Raw genomic sequence first — 19755 nt, 5'->3', positions numbered from 1 at the left:
TCATAAATATAAAAATGTGGACATATGACTTACAGGAAAATGTATGATTCGCTTAAATGACTGTCATTAAAAACATTAGCGGGATTCCTTTCAAACTAAATGTTTTGAAATACACATTATAGCCCATGAACTACTGAGCCTGGATACTTTACATAACTAACAACCACTTCATTTCCAAATTATAGCATACTACTTTTGATCCATTAGGCGTGCATGTCCATTATCTTTTTTATAGTACAAAAAGCAAAGATTAAAATGTGCTTGAGATACATCACAGTGAACATCCCGTCCCAAGATATTTTAGTCGAAGGTAAAGTCTGTAGCTCTTTGGCACAAGGAAGGAAAATTGCTTGAAAGCTTGTTGGTAACATTAGGAAACACAGAGCCAAAACCACATTATTATTTTCATTATGTAAATGTTTCACTATTTTTGGATCTTTAAAAACAGGGATATTGAGCTTCCAACCCGTACATCTAATTGGACCTATTATGCTCATTTTTAGGTTCATGCTTGTTTGAGTTTCTAGTGAAACATCCTGACATGCTTTAATGTTAAAAATACACCTTATTTTCCTCATACTGTCTGAAGCACCTGTATTCACCTGAGGTGCTCTGTTTTAGCGCCTGTCTCTTTGATGCTGCCTTCTATTTGCCTCAGAAGTCTGAGCTGGGAATGACACCTGAGTTGACCGTGATCCTGTACCACAATTCAGACAACCACAACATAATTGGCAAAACCAGTGCTGGCATGGTTAGCCAACATTAGCAATGCAAGAGGATAACAACACATCACGCTGCATTTTGCACATACAATCACCGTAGCAACATGTCCAGAGATATAAGTTGGACAGTACTGCCTGTACGACTGTTTTAATGAGACACAAATGAGACTGGAGTGCTAAGGACAGTATATTACTATAGAGTTCACGACAGTTGATGCACGGAGCAGTCATTGTGGATTTTGAGGTTAGGGTTGGTGAAGTTCTTCCGACTTTTCGAGTCAGAAATCCAACTTTAGTTCAGTCTGCTCTAATTGGTAAACATTAACTGGTCATCCCTATCTGCACTTTCAGCATCTCTGCACCATTCTCTTTATACATCAATGCTCTGCAACTTCACTGCACCCAGGGAATGACTGTAAAGCCTCCTGCAGACTCTGAGATTTCTGCAGTCTCAGAAGTTCAGTGCAAGCTACACTCAGGGACATGAATCTTAACAAACTTGTGTACGACATCAAGTTTGATGTATGCAGACTGTGCAATGACATCTCCTACTGAATCACAAGCTATGATCTATGTCCATCGACATCAATACAAAAGAACAATCAGCATGCGTCATCCATCTATGCTGCTGCGGTGGTAAGAGAAAAAGGAAAACAAACAAATCGAGCCCTCGGTATAGTGGCATTTGTGTGTCCCAAAATATTTTGAAGAAGAGGAGGAGGAGAATGTGTATGCCGTCATGGCTGGGGAAAAGAAGCCAACTTGGTATGCCAATTTTGCAAGGACTGAATGAATGAATTAATGCTTTTATTTTAGTGTCATGCCACCTAGTGGCCCATCCCTCATGGGATTATATGACACCTTTGCGACAAGATGCACAATAGTGCATGTTTCATTTCATGAAGATAGCTTCCAGCATTGCTGGCAAAAAAAAATAAATAAATAAAAATTACAGCTGAACAGATACGACATTTTACAAAGAAAAGAAGAGAGGAAAAAAACAAGAGCTCTAATTACTAACATTTATCTCTGTTGCGCTGATCAGTGCGTCAAATCAAGCTGCATTCCTATTGGTTGGTTAGTAGATGTGGGGCTGTCACATAGTGAGATTCTCATCCCAAATTTCTGATACTGTCAGAATTTTATCTCATGCTGTCTTTGATCATAAGACTGTGACAGCCATCCTTGAACCTCTGTTACTGTGTGATGTAGGACCAATGTTTTAGAGCCACTAACAAAGATATCGCCACATTTCTTTCACGTTGGTCATCTTTTGTCTGGGACAGTACAAAATCGCACAGTGTATACCGGGCTTAACAGAGTATTGTGGCATTTTCTACCCTGTAAAATCGCAAAAGCTTTTAAACCAAAAACTTTTGAATATGATCAGAAATCACAGGGTTTCACGTTCAAGTATTTGTGGTGACCGGCTATTATAACAATATCTATCGCCACAAATAGATTTTTTTGGACCGTTCATTAGAAGTGCTGCTGTAATGTATATACCGCTCAGTTATGCATTGTACCATACTCTCAGAGCTTAGAGCATACTCTGGGCACAGACAGAGCTGAAGAACGCAAGGCCACGATGAAAATGAAGGTTAATCGCACATTGCCCTGGGTATAAAAGTTTGCTTTCACTCGCCTCTGCAGCAGCTCCTCCTTTCAAACAAATAAGCAACATCAGCAACCAAGACTACATGTTTCCCTGACGTTAGCATGTAGCTACATGTAGCAGTGTAGGCTACGTAATGTAAACACTTGCAGTAGTGTGCCTGAAGCAGATTATCATATAAAGAAATTCATCAACACCTGACGTCAGCTTGTCTCGAAAGCAGAAAAATCAATGGAAACAGAGTATTCAAACGGTCAGAGACCTGAGATTTTTGCTCACATACGTAACTTTTACATATGTTTACCTTATTATTTCAAACTTTGGCCACATTTAATATGAAAACCTGCGACACTGTGACATTATCTATACGATGAAAAAAAGGAAAAGCATAATAGGTCCTCTTAAACACACAAGAAAACCTATAGACTTTTGAAATATGTGCAACAAACTGCTACCTTGAAGAGGATGTTCACTGTGATAGAAAGTTCAGTTGAGTTTAAAGAAATTATTGAAAACTACTGATTGCTTTTGAGGTAAGAAAAAATCTTACCTCGAGTATTGTTTGCTTAAGAAATGATCGATAGTTATGTTAAGTATGTTGTCTTTGTAGTAAATGTGCTACGATCTGAATAAAAGGTGGAATTTTGCTTTCAACCACTGTACAAAAGTCTCAAGGTAAAAATGCTTTTGGTGGTGAGAGTTCAAAATATCATCACCTGTGATAACGTCATGCACGACACATGACATATAAACAATCATTTTTGTTTTTCCAACCAAGCAAAGACAAAGAAAGCGCACAACAAAACAACAAAGCAATCATCCCACAAATCCGGAGAGAACTGATGAAGTTACTGAAGCTCATCAACATATTCTAATCCATATGGCTTAATCTGTTAAGAAGGCAACTCAGCAGATGACAAGGCTAGTTCAAGATTAGTCTCTTTAAAACAATCCACAGGCATTAAAACTGAGCTAAAATATAGTATAAATGTTTGATAAATTAAAATCTCTGTTGGGAAATTAAATAAACAGAGTGTTTATGTTAGCATGGTCGAGAAAATTACTGCAGTTTTGTAAAAGCAGGCTTTTACACCCGCATGCTGCACATTCATCTAAAATGGAACCACTTCACAGAGATTTGCTGCTACAACACAGATGTCAGTGCAAATGACACTGACAAGGTCTTCGGATTTGAAGTGCTAGGTTCAGTTTAAGACGTTTTTTTCCTTGTGTGCAGCATGAGGCAGTGCATGAGTGAAGTGTGGTTGGGTGCAACTGGTCTCTGAAGAGCAAACCGAGCGGAGAGGAGCACTGAAATCAGGGCCGAGTTCAAATATTTTGCTCCTCTGAAAATACAAAAGACTTGTGCTTGAGGAGGCTTTTAAAAGAAGGCGTCTCTCCAGTGTTCCAGATAATTCTCTTCCCACAGACAGACGTCTCATCATTCAGCAGTGGGTGATCAAAGGAAGTACCGGCAGAGAGGGTCTGAGCTGACAGTCAACTCTGTTTCCTTAATGCCACTGAGCGAGACTAGTCATTTTAATGCGGGTGCTATTTGAGGAAGCCTTTATAGAGCAGGTGTGAGTGACTGGTCCCTCTTTCATTCTCCAGGCAGAAGAGCAGGTCCCTAAGGTTGACTCGGGTGATGCGCTGTCGCATAAACTGTCTGGAGCCTGCTCCACTGGGGCCTCCGGGCTGAGAGGGGCCCGACCCTGAGCCCTGGGGCGTAAAACGGAGCAAACACACGAATGACACTATTGACCTTTTCTTTGTAGAGTTGAAATAATTGAAAAATAAGCACAACCCATTTATGCCATGTGGCTCCATATTTCTCACCTCTGCGCTGGCGCCCCGAACAGGAGAGTCCATTTTCCGTTTTTTTCTTGGGCCGATTGCTGCCAGCGCCGTTAGGTTGGCCTCTCTCTGTCTGATCTGAGCCAGCTCCTGCTGCTGCATCTGGATTACAAACAATGACCAAATGAGTGTCAAAGACAAACTCATCAGAAAGGCTTCTCAAAGACAAATCATACAGTTACTTATCATTAGGCCTGTCATGATTAGTACTTTTGGTGGACAATATATTGTCCTAAAAAATAACTAGAACACGGGGCTTCCCACACATTATTTTTATTTGTGGCAGTCCACCATGATCAAAACATCTGCCAACACAATGGATTTTGTATTTTTGGAGCTGGACCATTCATTACAAGCGCTATCGGACAATTTTGTTATGCACTGCTCCACATTCTCGGAGCGCAGCGCGTACTCTGGGCACATTAACATAATCATTAATTGCACTGTGTCTAAAAGATTGCATTCACTGTCTCTTCAGCAGCCCCTCCTCTCATCCACTGATCTGACTACATCTACTCTAAGCTGATCGACAGATCAGTAATCCGCCATGTGACTCCACAAAGGAAAAAAAGAAAACCTGAAGAGGTCTGCCAGCACTGCATTCATGGACCCGCATAAACATTAAAATTTAGAAAGCGGACACAATGTTAAAAAAAGGAGACACACACTATATTTTTTTCACTATATTTTCTAAGTGCATCTCTGCGGCCCTCCAATAGATAAAAACTACAGAACTCTATGAAAAAACAAGTATAATCTGATTAAAATGAATACCTCATCATACCAGAGGCAATGTGACACAGCAGAGCAACCTTGTGGTTGTTTTACATTTTATATGAAAATAAATCAATCAAATCGATGCATCCTGGAGTTAACACATTCCAGGTTATTAATTAAGTATTAGTTAATACAACATATGCTTCCAAATCCTGCATAACCAACTGCATTATCACTTGGCAAAACTCAATACACACGCAGTGAAGCTGGCAGCAACCACACTCTACCAAGACAGTCTATGTGGCAGATAAAAAAACAACAACCCTGCTCCGTCCTGCCTACGTAATGCACCACATCTGTGCCCCACTAATTTCAGCTGTTAGGCGCTGTGAAAAAACACTTAGCAGGTGCATCCAAGTCCTATAACGATCGTGAAAACCCTGTTGTTTATTCTGGCATCTTCTAGGCTTGTCATGTTGGTGACATTTTTATGTAAACAAATATGCATGTAAACACAAGAGCAATAACACATAATATATATGGACATGACCTCCATCATTTTGCTGACCTCTACAAGTCAATGAGGTAATTAGCGTGGCAGGCCACCTTATCGGGCATCTACTTACCTCTTTGGCCTTCTGTTTCAGTCGGAGCTGCTCAGGGTCCTCTTGCCGTGACCGAGACTGCATTGAGGTAGAGGACATTTTAATATTTCAACATGGATATGTTCAATTTATTCAATCAATTGTTTTATTCATTCACTCGCTCATTGTTAGCAGATCTGTCCTCCAGTGAGTTAGCAGGAGAGGAAAAGTATACTAATGACACTGACCTGAGATCACTCACTCCAATTGTCTATGCAATTATGAGTGTGTGTAAGATTTGTCCTGTCAATGACACTGTGTGACCTTGTTTATTTATTGTTACCTTGGCAGCCTTTAAGAGAATCTCTCTCTCCTGCTCCTCCTTTCTCTGCTTCTCCATCTGATCCAGCTGCTCAAAGAATTTAAGCTGGGTTCGCACATCGCTGGCCTGCTCACATCGCTCATCCTCCTGAAGTATGTATGAAGAAAGACGTCTCAAGGAAGGTTAAAAATTGTACAACAGTAAAAGGCAAAGGGTTTTACCAGCTCTCAAATTACTTTAATTAATACTCACCTTAAAGGTTATGTTTTTCTGCTGTGCCACTTGTGACACTTTCTCCAGCAAGTTTTGTAGACGCTGCTGTGTAGCGTGGGATATGTAGTTGATCACATCTGTGCCAAGCTCGCTGACACCAAACTTCTTACCTGTCAGAACAGGAGGAGTGTTGATTAAGATTTAGAGCGAGCGTGTCAACTGAGGCAACGCGATGTACATTTTCTGTCATGTGTCTCACCGATCTCCAGAGCTCTGCGGGTGAGTAAGGAGGTGGAGAGGAAGGTTTCGTCTTTACAGGAGCGAGTCACCGTGCCAACGAGCTCTGAGTTGGTTGCTAAGATACGAGCACTCTCCTCAGACAAGTTGACTCCCGCCATGGACGCCACATCATTGATATCATCATCATCCCTGGATGAAACAAAAAGTGATGATTCAGACATACGCACCGACACAATTTACACCTTTTTATGTGAAAAACTGAGATTTCTTTTTTGTCTGTGTATATTTACACAAAATGAGCAAGGGATGCACCGATTTATTTGCCCAATATTTGCCTTGTTTACTGCCATCAGCCAACAGCAAATAAGATAACATTCACCCGTGGCAGTGGCTGCTGTTTGTCTGTTGTGTCACAGCAATTTTGCACAAGCTAAAAAGCAGAGGGGAACAAAAGAAATACAATAGAAAGACTGAAACAATAGAAAATGTGTTGGGGATGAACTGAGGTCTTCCTGGGACACCTTCGAATGAATGGATGCAGTAAACTCACTATTAACGCTTAACTGGGCGCACCCTATTGATTCCCTGATACTTAATTGATTGATGTCTTAATTTCAAAGGTAAAACACAACTAAACCAGGGTTAAAAACATATCAATAACAAAAGAGAAAGAAAAAAAACATAATGAATTCCATCCACAAATTGCATCAATTTACATGTGCGAAAGGGAGTTGGAAGAAGTATTAACTTATATAATCCTACCCATGCTACATTGTGACCAACAAATCTGTATCAAAATCGTCAGGAAAGGAGCTAGTTAATGTTAGCTGTTAGCAACTGACAGCCGAAACTAACAGCTGATGAAAGTTGCAGTTACATTATGGTGCATTGCAGCTCTATTCAGTAAAAGTAAGCATATGGCGAAGGTAAATCATAACATTCTCATGATGTGCTCAGCGTTATGTAAAATGTAAAATGTAAAATGTAAAATGCAGCTTTTGCTGAGAAACCAGAATTAACACAGCTGTCTGAAGGAGAAATGTGTTGATGTTTTCACAGCAATTTAAAATAGAGGTAAGAGAGGGAAATGTGATATATTATTTAAAGTAAAAAGGCTTTTGAAGCAGTTTAAGAAATGTTTTTCACGTGAAAGAAGGTTGCTTTTTAGATTTGCATGATTGAATTTGTCCTCATTTAAAGGAGGGGTTAATGAATGTCTGAATTATTTTAAAACAGTTGTTTCACAATGACATTTTTTTGTTTCCCTGGTACTAAAACTTTCCCTGGTAACAAAACAAAATAATACATTGAAATCAGTATCGGCCAAATTGTTAATTTAAGGTATCATTATTGGCCCAGAACTTCACAATCAGTGCATTCCTGAAACAAACTCAAGAGTTTCATTTAGCTGCAGTAGTCTCCTATCCTTGAAAAAAAAAACAGCTAGAAAAATGAGAATACTAAAACAATTCATCCTCCAACCTAAATACTGAGTCTGACAAAACAACAGCACTTATCAAACCATTAGTGCAGTTCATATATCAAAGCATAACACAGATATATACTATTTCCAGGGCCAACTGTGTGTTGCATCTCAATATTTCTATCATTGGAGCCCACTAGTGGTCAGTTTCAAAATGACACTGTGGCAGACACTGTTGTGACCTCCCAAAATTCTTTCCCAGGGATATTTAGATATTAATAAAGATTGCACCAATTTCAGACTGTCTCATTTTCTGCAAACACAAACATATGCCATTACAGGAACTATCTTTTAGACAGATAGTGTGGTTACTCTGCCAGTTTTGGGAGTTAAAATCCCCGTGCTGCTGAAGTGCCCTACTTATTTCCCCAAAAATATATCCAAACACACAATACAGGTGTTCTCATTGAAAAAAAAATCTTGGTTCTCTTTCATTGCGAGACAACCTGAAACAACTGCATCAACAGTCATACATGCTTGTATATCATCAAATAACTATTATCCTTATTTTAATTATCAATCATTTTATGTTCACAGATTTAAACCAGTTTATAATTTACACCATACAATCTAATGCTCTCCGATAGGATAGGCCTGTATAATAAATCCTATTTATACCTGCATTTATTATCACTAAATGCCGTCTGTCAGCCAAACTGCCCCTATAGGTCACATTTAAGATCTACTCTTTTTATAAATACAGATTAATGTTCAGGTTTTGTCAACAATGACAGAAAAGGTGTAATTACCATGATATATTACCAATAACAACCAGTTATGCTTATGAAGTCATTAATTAAGATAATTACTGCATAAATTAGCAAATGTGTCTGTATTAATCAATTTATCATTAAATAACACTGTGACCAAATCACCAAAAACAGTCTGTGTTTTCTATGCAGGATAACATAATATCCTGTATACAGTGTGTTGTGCCAGTGAGAGTAATAATTCCCTTTTTCTGCTAAAATTAGCAGGTGGTGCATCATTGCATCGCACTGGAAAAGAGGCGTGCATATGTGTGTCTACCCAGGTATCATCTCAACCACTCTGATATCAGTGAAATAAATAAAGGCAATTTTATCATAGATTAATGTAACTGATATTTTCTTAATTGATCAATTAATAGTTTGGTCTTCAAGAATTTAGAAAATTATTTTGTCCAACCTATGGCTTTAAACCCAAGATATTTAGTTTACCATCACATAAGGAAATAAATTCAAAGAACTTTCAAATATATGTTTTTTCATGTGTTTGAAAGTACGCTTGCATATCTTTAATAGTAACTGCAAATATAGTTCTCACATCAAATGTAACAAAAATACAGAAAATTGTATATTCTCCAAGGCCAGTCAGAATACAAAACATTCAATTCATTTGTGACCTCTAAAACTATTTAGAGGCCAGTTTTTAAGAAATGCTAAAGATATGTATCTGAATGTGTCACAGACCTGAAGGTCCCCCCGGCCGCTTCCTTCAGCTTGTTCTTCTGAGCAGAAGTGAGAGAGGCCTGACTGACAACCTGTACTCCTTTGACCCCTGGAGCCAACGTTGGCCTCACTGCTGGAGTTAATAAACGCACACAGAGACAGAGGCAAATGACTGACTGAGCAGGATAGAAATGCAGTTACAGTTAAAAATGTCAGTTTAACAACTGAAACATGCAATATGATGTGAAGCTAATTTAAGTTTGTTTTTGTTTTTTTTTAAGTATAACATTTGGCATCTTAGTATCTTGCAGTTACAGATAGTATCCACAAGGTAGCAGCACTTTCACACTGTGCAAAGTAAATGGATGGGAGATTAAATACAGACAAAATAACTAAAAATAAAGACAAGATAAAAAACATGCACGTGGCTGCTGATCACTCACCTGTCTGTAGCTGTCTGACCACCTGTGGTTGACCCACAATGATGCGGCTATGAGATTGTCCTCTGAGTGTTACCATGGGAGACTGAGCCAGCGTCACCTGTGGCCTCACCATCGTCCCCTGTTGCTGTGGCACTATCTGCGCACATTCATGGACAAAGAATGAGACATAAAAGCACAGACAGAATAGAAGTAAAAACAAGGTCTCCAATTTTGTGTGCATGCCAGAGACTGAATTCAGACACATTATGATAAATTACCAGTCCAGGTTTACTGTGCGGGGTCTGAGTGAGGCTGATAACTGTGGTTTTGGACGCGGCAGTGCTGGTGGGTGTCGTGGTAGCCGTGGAGAGAGGAGGTCTCAGCACCACAGCTGTGAGGGCTGTGGAGGCTGCTGCAGCAGTCTGAGTGCTGGGCTGAGGCAGCAGGCTCTGCTGGATGAAGGCCTCTGAGTCTGGGGTCATCTGACGCAGTGCTGGGAGACTTCTCTGCAGGTAGACAGAGGACAGCAAAATTTGTGCGGTTTGATTAACTGACTAATTTCCACTTTGGATAAATAGGGTCCTAAGAGACTTATGTGACGGTGAGAGAAAGAATTCCTCAGCATTTGACCAACTGTGTGCACATACACTCATTTTGGTGTACACTACAGAATTCATGTTTGTACATTTATTTTGCAATTTGTAAAGAGGAGTAGCAGGAAGCCGTGTCATTATGCTGTACACAATGCTCAGACAAACCATGCAGTGCAGTTAGAAAAAAGACTCCTTTTTGTCTCCCCTTGAGAACTTTGCATGCCTACTACCACTTCAGAAGGATTTCAGAGCATGCTGCGGTTATACAATTTTAACACACAAACCTTGTGTTTGATGCAGGATAATAAACCCATTGTTCATCCCATTCGTACCACACTGCTGTGACAGGTTAATTTCAAGGTCGTAACTGTTTGAACAAAACCTGTTTCTGAAACCTCAGTTCAATAAACAGCACAACCAAACCACACAATTGTACCAGTTTGTGTGTAAATGTGTTTACAGAACAGAGTCGTTGATTAGAAGTCGTTGACTTCATTAAAAGTTATTGCAACAGTGTTTGCACAAGAGGAGAATTAGCATCATGTTACAGGATTTAATTATTTGGTCATTTTATGAAAAGTAAAGGCAACAACCTGCAACTGTAACAATGTTCAAGTACTTTATCTTTGACACTAAAGGGAGTAGATTATGTGTACGTATGTCCTGCAACAGGATTATTGCAAATCTATATTGATTTATAGTAACCTTGTGGTAAGCTGTACTGAAAAGACATGTATTAATGCTGAGCAGTGTAAACCCTGGTTAGGAGCAGAGTGGTGAAACCACATAACTAAGTTGGTCTAAAAGCATTTCAAGTTTGCATGAGGCACTGAAGCACAACAAACTGAATTCTCCACATCATTTAGCAGGTACATATCAAACAAGGTTTGAGTTTACACAGCGTCCAACATGCAGCATTAAAGGAATACTTTGCCTCCTGTATGACATTTGCATATTAATTACTCACCCTGAGTTATGTTGAATTTGTGAGGAAAACATTTTTCTAGCATGCCTCCAGTGAAGGACGAATCCAAAAATGGAGAAAATTCTTGATGAATAGCTGTAAAGGGGGCCATGTTTAACAACAGCAAAACCATATCACTACATCAGTTCACAAACTCACACACAACTTTTGTAGTATAATTCAAGCCTCATGATCCAGCAGCTCCTGTGTTCCGAGAGGTAAAATTACTGTTTTTCTCAATGGAGTCTGGCTTTGAAGAGAGCAACATTGTTTCACTTTTCGTTCACTTTACTAACACAAAGGCGGTGTCTGTTTGAGTACCGATCATACGACTGCATAAATGAGACTTGGACTACAAGAGTTTTGTGAGAGTTTGTAAGCAGATGTTTGATATAGTTTTGCATTTGTAAACATATTACTCTTTTACTTCAATTCATCACTAATTTTCTCAGTTTTTGGATTCTTCGTTCTCCGGAGGCATGCGAGAAAAAAAAGTTTTCTTCAGGAATTTAGTGTAACATGGGGTGAGTAACTGACATACAAATGGTCGTTTGGGAGGTGAAGTATTCCTTTAAATGTTACATCTGCACAGCTGCCAGTGTGACACTGATCTCACCTTCAAGAAAGGCACAAGGTACGGCTGCGGTGAGGAGTTGAGCTCCCGGTATAACCGACTGGTGAAATCTTCAGGCTCTATCTTCGCTTCCTGTTGTAGAGTAAACACAGAGGATAGAAACACATACATTAAGAAAACAGATCAAAAGAATGACAGGAAAGGTATGAAGATGAAGACCAAGAGATCAGGTTTTCACACAGACCTGTTGTGTGTGAGAGAGATGGAGACGATGGCAAAAGAGAGAAAAAGAGGAAGAGGAAAGAAATGTACCAGCAAGTTCTTGACCAGCTCCTTGACGTTGGCCGTTGTCTCAGATGACTGTTTTCCACTGGATGCCAGCTTTATTAATGTGGACAAAAAGTTTCTACACTTTTTTACATTCTCCAGTGTCTCCTGCAAGCACATACACAAAAATGTTTTTTTTCAATATTCATATCCAAAATACAGCAGAAATGTGAAGGACACAAAAATACCCTAAAAATTAATACGTATCTGTACATTTAGCTTTGAAGGATTACAAAAACAAAAGCATTCAAGGTTAGTACTTCTCTCTTACAGCTGTGATAGCTGTTGGAGTGACAGGGGTCCCAGTTACCCTCTGTGTAACTGCTGTGGCTGCAGATCCAGGCTGCACGGTGGTCGGCGTTCCCAGCGGCTGTCCCGGGCTGGTGGCAGTTCCTCCCAGCATGATGGTGTTCTATATAAGTCAGTGGATATGCAGTCATGAGATAAGACTCAGGAAAATGACAAGGTCAGAACAACAGTTCGGACATGTCTGGTCCCGGGGCACAGTATGTTCAACTTTACTAAGACATCTTTTTTCCCCAAGCTTTGTTTTTCCTGGAAAGAATTTTGCTAGATATTGTATGTTTGCTAACCCAGCACACTCACTGATACTCATATACTACACATACAACATGAACTCTAGTGAGGTTTAACAATTCTCTTTTTCCAAACCTAAATTCAAATACATTTTTTTAAAACATGATGTACAAAATAGACAATGAAAACTTTTCAATGAGCTTCAGTAAAATGTATTAATCTTAAAAGATACACTGTGCAAGATTTTCCGAAAAAACAATTTAAAGACAAAAGATGAGGCGTATTTATCTGCAGAGACTCTGCCCTGTCTGAATTTTCTTCTTATTTTTTTGTGGTTAGGACATTTAGGGGCTGCAACATTTGTGCAGTGGTGTGTAGACCACAATAAATAACAGCACGCAGGAGAAGTTGGAGTTTTACATAAAGGTAGAAATCAGGTAGCAAACATCCAAAAGAAGAAAAAAAAACATGGACACAATGCAGCATAAAACACAAATATAGCCAGGTGAAACGCCAAGTGAACATAGCGCGTTCCAAAACGAGAGTGAATCTGGGGCTGACTTCCTCTTTCACTGGCAAGCACTGAAGGAGAAGATGAAGAGCGGTGCTGAATTCGTCTGTTTTCTATTGGACAGGTAGGTGCTTGGGATTAGCTTTGTTAACTTGCAAAAGTATCAGCCTATAAAAAGGCACTACAGCAGTAAAGTAGCTTGCAGCTTACATACAAGCTCTGAAGGGAGGAAAAAAGTTTGAATGTTGTGTTTACAAACAGTAACCGCAAATTCCTGCATAGTATACCTTTAACAGAATTCCAGAATAGTTTTTGAAGTAAGTGAGTAAAGAAAGTTATAAACCGGCCGCACAGAGAAGATGCAGAAATTAGAATAAATGTAAATACAACTGACGCTTTCATTGCACATACTGTTTCTGGTCCCGTTTTTTATCAAGCATTTCAGAGCAGGAAATCAATATTACTTTGTCCGTAGAGTGAAAAAAAGAGTTAAAGCCTTTTATCAACTTTAACATTCTGGGAAATTATTTCTATCTTCTCCAGGATGAGAGCTGCAGAGCTGTTCCCAGAAGGTAGACAATGATAGAACAAACACAGTCCATGAGAAGTGGAATATAAAAATTAAAAATAACCTTCTTCAAACACATTGACTGGATTCAAACTTCTGACTGATTTAGTTTGTGTCCTGGATAATCACATTTCTTTCTGTGCATATTGTTGGCAATCCAAAGCAAAGGCCTTTTTAGCAGAGCCAGACCACAATGACTGAAGCAAAATTTGTGGGCTTATTTTGTGAGGTTAGTGGGCACAGGGAACATTAAAAACGAAAAGAAAAGCTACTCTAGCAAAGAATTGACTTAAGGAAATGAGGAATCGCTTCTGGTTGGATTTTAATGAGGTCATGAAGACCGCACTTAATATCTGGAGTAATGTGGGCAGGGGAGAGTAGAGGTGCAATTACAACGTTGATGTCATCGGTCTCTCTGAGTCACAGGCGGTGCAGTTAGCTGTGCACTGGTTATAGCAATTGCAGTTCAAAATTCTGAGCAGCAGGTAGAACTTTATCTACCTGCATTCAAAGCAGGTGGTAAGGAAGTTTTACTCTGTGAATCATCTTCAATGTCGGTGGCTAAATTTAAACCAAATGGATTGCTCTCAAACAGAGCAAATGCTTTGCTTTAAATTGATTGTCCCATTCTAACAGACGGTTCAGTGGCAGCACAAACTAGATTTGGTTTATTGGAAGTGTGTAACTTTTAATGCCATTTGATGATTTGATAACTTTATACCGTACACAGAGAATTAAATACCCAGATGGGATGTGTGGTGGAGTTACCTGCAGCACAGGAGGCCTCTGCAGAGTGGTGGTGGCCGTCACAGTGGTCTGGACTGTAGAACCTTGTTTAATGATAGTGGTGGGGGTAACGGGGCGAGCCAGCAGTGACGCGCCTGGAGCCTGTAGAGCAGCAGGGGATATGAAAGGAGGTGTTGAGCATCTGATACTATGTAGAGGTGACAATAATGGAACAAATAATGATGTACTATTAAATTTCCTTTCTCCAATTAACATGCCTAATAAATTTCTTTTAGCCACATCATTTTACTATATATATATACATATACATATATGTACACATATAGTAAAATGATGTGGCTAAAAGAAATATATATATGTCGTTATAATCCCTTTGGAAGGAAAAAGAAAGAGGAAAAATCTTTATACTCACTAACAATTTTCCACTTTCTTTCATTTTCTTTAATCATTTTAAAGTTGGATACAAAGCTAAATTAAATCAGTCCACTCTGAAAATTATTTTAATGGGTCATTTACCAAGCAGGAAGAGTGAACCGCTAATGCGACTGTAATTAAATGCATTATAAAATGTATCAAGATAGACTGTGCTTTTGCTGTAAAAAGAAAAACCCTGGGCTAGAGTTTTCTCTCTATAACTCGAAAAAAAATATTAGTTTACATTTCCCATATACCAAAATGGGCCTAACAGCTGAAATACATGGGGCACAGACATGGTTCACCACATAGTGGGGGCAGAGCACCATTTTTTACCTGCTACACAGACTCTGTCTTTGTCACGTGTGGTTGTGTGCCAGCTTCCCTGTGTGCATATCAGTATTGTAGTACTTGAGGTCAGTCTTAGTCTCAAGACTAGCATCCAAACTAGCTTTTCAAGGTCTCATCTCTGACTCAATTACATCTGTACTCAGATGTAATTGAGTCAGTCTTGTCTCTGTCTCCAACTAAACTGTCTATTTTTTTCAAGAATGGTCAAGACCACATCTATGGAGATATCACTAAATTGCATGTGTAAAAAAGGAGTGTTGAATAAAAAAGCTTATGTTTAATTTCACTGGTTAATGCTTGTATTTTTTGCTCATAGAAAGAAAGATTCCCACACATTAAATTCACCTCTGCACTGCTTTTTGATAATTTCATCCAAACGCTTCTGATAGTACACTTATACAGACACACATATATACAGTATGTCAACAACAGAGATGAATGAATCTTCATTTGTAGTCTGTGGGTGTTTTTATGGTAATGTGGACCTTTTACATCAATTTCAAGGACTGCCTGGTTTGCATGTTCTACATTTTATCCTAAGTGTGTCATGCAGTGTGGGACTTGCCATGTCTGTGCCCCGTGTATTTTGGCCATCTTGACACTGGAACCTTTGCAGAGTAACTTTTAAAAATGTGTACACCGTCACTCTGACGGGATGATCAAACGATGCTCAGTATAGTATTATGGATGCACCGAGCCCAGTTTTTCTCACCAAACGACAATCTTCTGATACCTATATTGAGCAGTCTCAGAGGATAATAGTTGATCCAATGCAAGTTCTCTTTGCAGTTTCAAATCTGTATATCCCACCATGTGAAAATGATTGGGATCATCTTTCTGTGTGCAATGTAATTAAAGACTGTAACTACACCTCACTTCATAATTATAAGTAAAGATGTTCACACCAAGCATCCTTGTAAAGCTTGTGTTAATTACACGGTTCAAAAAGGGTATGCAGAACTGCGCTGTTACAGTATAAATATAACAACACTGACAAAGACAGAGTATTTAAAGTGCATCAGTCCCATCTGGCTGACACCTGATCTGTTAAATATCCAAATATATACTGATCCAATATATCAGATCACTGTCTAACATCAATGAGTCATATTTTCTGTGTGTGACTGTGCCTATGTGCACAGCAGTCAGAGTACCTGTAGAGAGGTGATCTGGACAGGTGGAGTGCTGGTGGGGGCTGCAGGTCGTGGAGTCATGGCGCTTTGAGACTGCGACTGAGCCTGCATCTGAGCCAAGGTCTGCTGGTGAATCACCAGCAGCTGCCCACTCTCACTGCGAACCAAGACCATGCCTGCAGCAGGAAAATGATGTCAAATGTCAAGGCTTTTCTGTCCCAGTCTGATCCTGGTCTCATCAATTACTATATGTTATCATTTAGTTTCTGACATGAGGGGGTATGAATTATTTATCCGTAAGCTATTGACGCATGGATATTACCTGAGCTGGGAGGTCTATGTTCAAAGATTTATAAGCAGTAAGCAACCAGTCAGACCAAAATGAGCCACAAACATGGTGCCATATATTTTAAAAAATCAAAAATGTAATACATGAGGTGTTGCAAGCAAGTAAAATATTTTTCCTATATTGTAGGCCAGTGTGTTACTACACACTTGAGTCTCTTGATATAGCTTCCCCATTGAACAGGTAACTGGCTGGGTGATAAGTCACTGGGCTTCATCACATAGTAATACACTGGCTGCTAGCACTTTAATACAAGTTACAGAGAATCAGTGCAGGAGAATTACGCAAAGTAAAAACTCCTTGTGCTGAGCTATAGGTAGATACATGTTATAGAATGGTGTGAATGAAGTTTTGTTGTTTAAAGGGACAGTTCACCCCCAAAATAAAAAAAAATACATAATTCTCCTTGTACCTGTAGTGCTATTTATCAGTCTAGATTGTTTTGGTATGAGTTGCCAACTGTTGGAAATATCCTCTGTGGAGACGTCTGCCTTCTCTTGAATATAATGGAACTATATGGCACTGGACATGTGTCATATAGTTACAGATGATATATACTGTATATAATATATATATTTTTTTTAAACTCAAGCCCAGTTACTCAAGACAACCCACAGACCTTGTAAGGAGCAGTTTCATGTAGGAAATATTTTCTTTCTACCAAACTACACCAGCCAACCGAGTCACTGTGCAAAAGGACACGTGCACCTACTCATGGACGAAGGCCTCATGTATGTTACAGCACAAGATGTAAACAGTAATGGCGTCCGTCTCGACTGACAAGCTATAACATTAGCTAGGTCAGTGGTGCTGGGTAAGCTAGCAGTAGATGCACACTTCCTTCGACACAGTGATACAGTTGGTTGGTGCACTTCAGTATAAAGAAAAGAGCTACTGCATGGAGTTGCACACAATCAGGTCTATGGATTATCTTGAGTAACCAGGTCTCAGTTTCTGGAAAGAGACATTGCTGAAGAGTTTTTCCAAATGTGTTTTTTTGGGTGCTTTAAGCATCACAAGTTGAGAGCTGTCTAGCTCCATTATAATCAAGAAAAGGCAGACATCTGTACAGTTAATATCTCCAACACTCTGCAACTCACACCAAAACAATCTAGACTGATAAATAACACTGCAAATAAGAGGAAAAATATGCATTTTTATTTGGAGGTAAACTGTCCCTTTAAGTATCCTGTTTTATGGTAGCTTATTTAGGTCTGACCACTCACTCTCCCACTGGAATAACTCAAACACAGGAACTCCCATCCAGAGCACCCATATTTCCATGCATTTAGACTGACATTTTAAAACAATGCATACTTTCTTTTGCAAAAGAAAATCTGAAACTATCTCATTAATAGCTGCTGAGGGTAAAATCAGAATCTCATGCTGCAAAACTTTGAAGTAATATCTGATGTCAGAGACTAATAATCTTTGCAGACTGTTTAAAATACACACACACACACACACACACACACAGTAAATAGCTGTTGATTTGAGAACAGCTTGCTATGGTTTCTGACAAGATAAAGTATATTATAAGATTGCAACAGAATTTTAGTTTGATATACTATTGCAGGAATAACTTGGCCGACTGCCCTCAAGCCTTTTAATCTGGTCTGCAGTTAGGACCTTGTCCACCTCTAATCTGTTGTATGTGACAATCCATTGTGTCCTCTCTGCGTACAACAGTATGTCTCAGATAAAGCAGCAAAGACATGTCTACAAGTACTAACAAAGGTGCGGTTGTGTTTGATAGAAGCCAGTTTCTTACAAGCAGCTTGACACATTGTTTCACATCTAACTTGTCAGATACAACTACCGGATGCTTTAAATTTGTTAAATTTACATAAAGTTACCTGGAGGGAGTTGGATGTTTTGGATATTTGGGGCGTTTGGTTGAGGCTGAGTGAGTCGAGGGGCCAACACCTGTGGAGCAATAGCTCGTATTCCTGCAGGAGGAGTGGCAGCGATTGTTGACGGCACTGAAGTCCTCAAGTTTTGCAAAACAGTGGGGCTCCTGATGGTCGCCGTTGTTGTCCCTGTCACAACAGTTGAAGCCACGACACCAGTCTGCAAGACAGTTTTGGTGGAGTCCAACTTGTTGACAAGCGAGCCAGCCGTGCTGGTGACACTGACGGCTGGTGATGTTAAAACTGTTGTGGGGTTGCTCTGCGAGGTGTTGGTGGGAGTTTGCATAGGTGGCCTCACAAGCGTGACTGTGGGTACACTTTTCACAGAGGGCTGAGACGAGATTACAGCACTCGCTGTCGTTGAAGAAGTTCGTATAATAGTACTCGGTGCTGCAGATAAAACTGTTGCGCTTCCTTTGCTCACAGAGACAGGTCCGTTGTTGACAAGCGTGACAGCGGGCTGTGAGTTGCTGCCGCCTCCGGTGATATGACAGTTCATCACCACGGTACTTCCATTCAAAGTTTGAACAACAGTAGTCCCGGGTTTTTTAACACCAGATGCCGCATCTGATACTACCGTAACGACTCCGCTAGCTGTCCCCGACTTGGGCTGACTCTGAGCGGCTGTCATGCTCGATGTGGTCCCGGCTGCTCCATCCATGCCTGAACCGTGGGACCCCGTACTGTTAATGACACCTCCTGTCCCTACAGCAGCGGAAACACATGAAAACAAGGGGGGTGTCGAACAACTCTCCGTTTCGCATTAGTTTTGCAAAACACACAAGTGAAGCCAAGTAAGCTCAAATCAGTTGAACAACGTGACCAAAATTAGCTAATGTTAGCTAACCGGAGTGGGCAGCTATCTTACCTGCTTTAGCAAGCTCTTGTTGTGAAAGTCCCATTTTGCTGCTCTGAACATTGGAGTTACTACCTACAGCTGAGTTGCCGGTGTGATTTGCTGCAGACGGGACTCCGGTGGATATGTTGACTTGCCCTGCTCCTGTTAGTTCAGACTCCAGAGATCCGACTATATCACTAACTACTTTTTCGTCCACCTCTGTGTTGAAGAAAACATCATCCAGCAAATCGGAGCCCGCCGCCATCTTTGCCCAGCTACGCTCGCTCGTGAGACGCATGCGCCGATTGGATGCACCCTGAGTGACGCGGCCTCGCCGGGC

General features: G+C 40.0%; 1 protein-coding gene across 2 annotated transcripts; it reads right to left on the bottom strand.

Moving 5' to 3' along the window:
• Nucleotides 1-2418: 2418 nt before the first annotated feature.
• Nucleotides 2419-19713, bottom strand: LOC121946867 (transcription initiation factor TFIID subunit 4-like). 2 transcript variants are annotated; one of them, XM_042491669.1, is made up of 16 exons: nucleotides 19446-19713; nucleotides 18524-19282; nucleotides 16343-16497; nucleotides 14445-14564; nucleotides 12332-12472; nucleotides 12046-12168; nucleotides 11776-11865; nucleotides 9881-10108; nucleotides 9624-9759; nucleotides 9202-9313; nucleotides 6287-6456; nucleotides 6067-6197; nucleotides 5836-5961; nucleotides 5535-5591; nucleotides 4174-4293; nucleotides 2419-4056 (listed from the first exon to the last, which is right to left on the bottom strand). In XM_042491669.1, exons 1-16 carry the CDS (start codon nucleotides 19711-19713, stop codon nucleotides 3889-3891), a joined length of 2904 nt encoding a protein of 967 aa, XP_042347603.1. In that variant the 3' UTR covers nucleotides 2419-3888. The 2 variants fall into 2 exon arrangements, with proteins under 2 accessions (XP_042347603.1, XP_042347604.1); XM_042491670.1 differs by having other exon boundaries at nucleotides 9202-9310; nucleotides 19446-19566.
• Nucleotides 19714-19755: the final 42 nt, after the last annotated feature.

Source organism: Plectropomus leopardus, chromosome 8 (genome assembly GCF_008729295.1).
Source record: "Plectropomus leopardus isolate mb chromosome 8, YSFRI_Pleo_2.0, whole genome shotgun sequence".
NCBI classification, from domain to species: domain Eukaryota; kingdom Metazoa; phylum Chordata; class Actinopteri; order Perciformes; family Serranidae; genus Plectropomus; species Plectropomus leopardus.
The sequence above is the reverse complement of the archived record's forward strand: the minus strand, read 5'-3'. Positions and strand labels throughout refer to the sequence as shown.

Excerpts from the sequence above, each read along its gene's own strand:
- LOC121946867 (XM_042491669.1), bottom strand. The coding sequence starts at position 19,713 with ATGCGTCTCACGAGCGAGCGTAGCTGGGCAAAGATGGCGGCGGGCTCC. Across the intron at positions 16,498-18,523 it reads AAACATCCAACTCCCTCCAG|GCATGGTCTTGGTTCGCAGT; the intron begins GTAACTTTATGT and ends TTCCTGCTGCAG. Across the intron at positions 14,565-16,342 it reads TCCAGATCACCTCTCTACAG|GCTCCAGGCGCGTCACTGCT; the intron begins GTACTCTGACTG and ends GCTGCTCTACAG.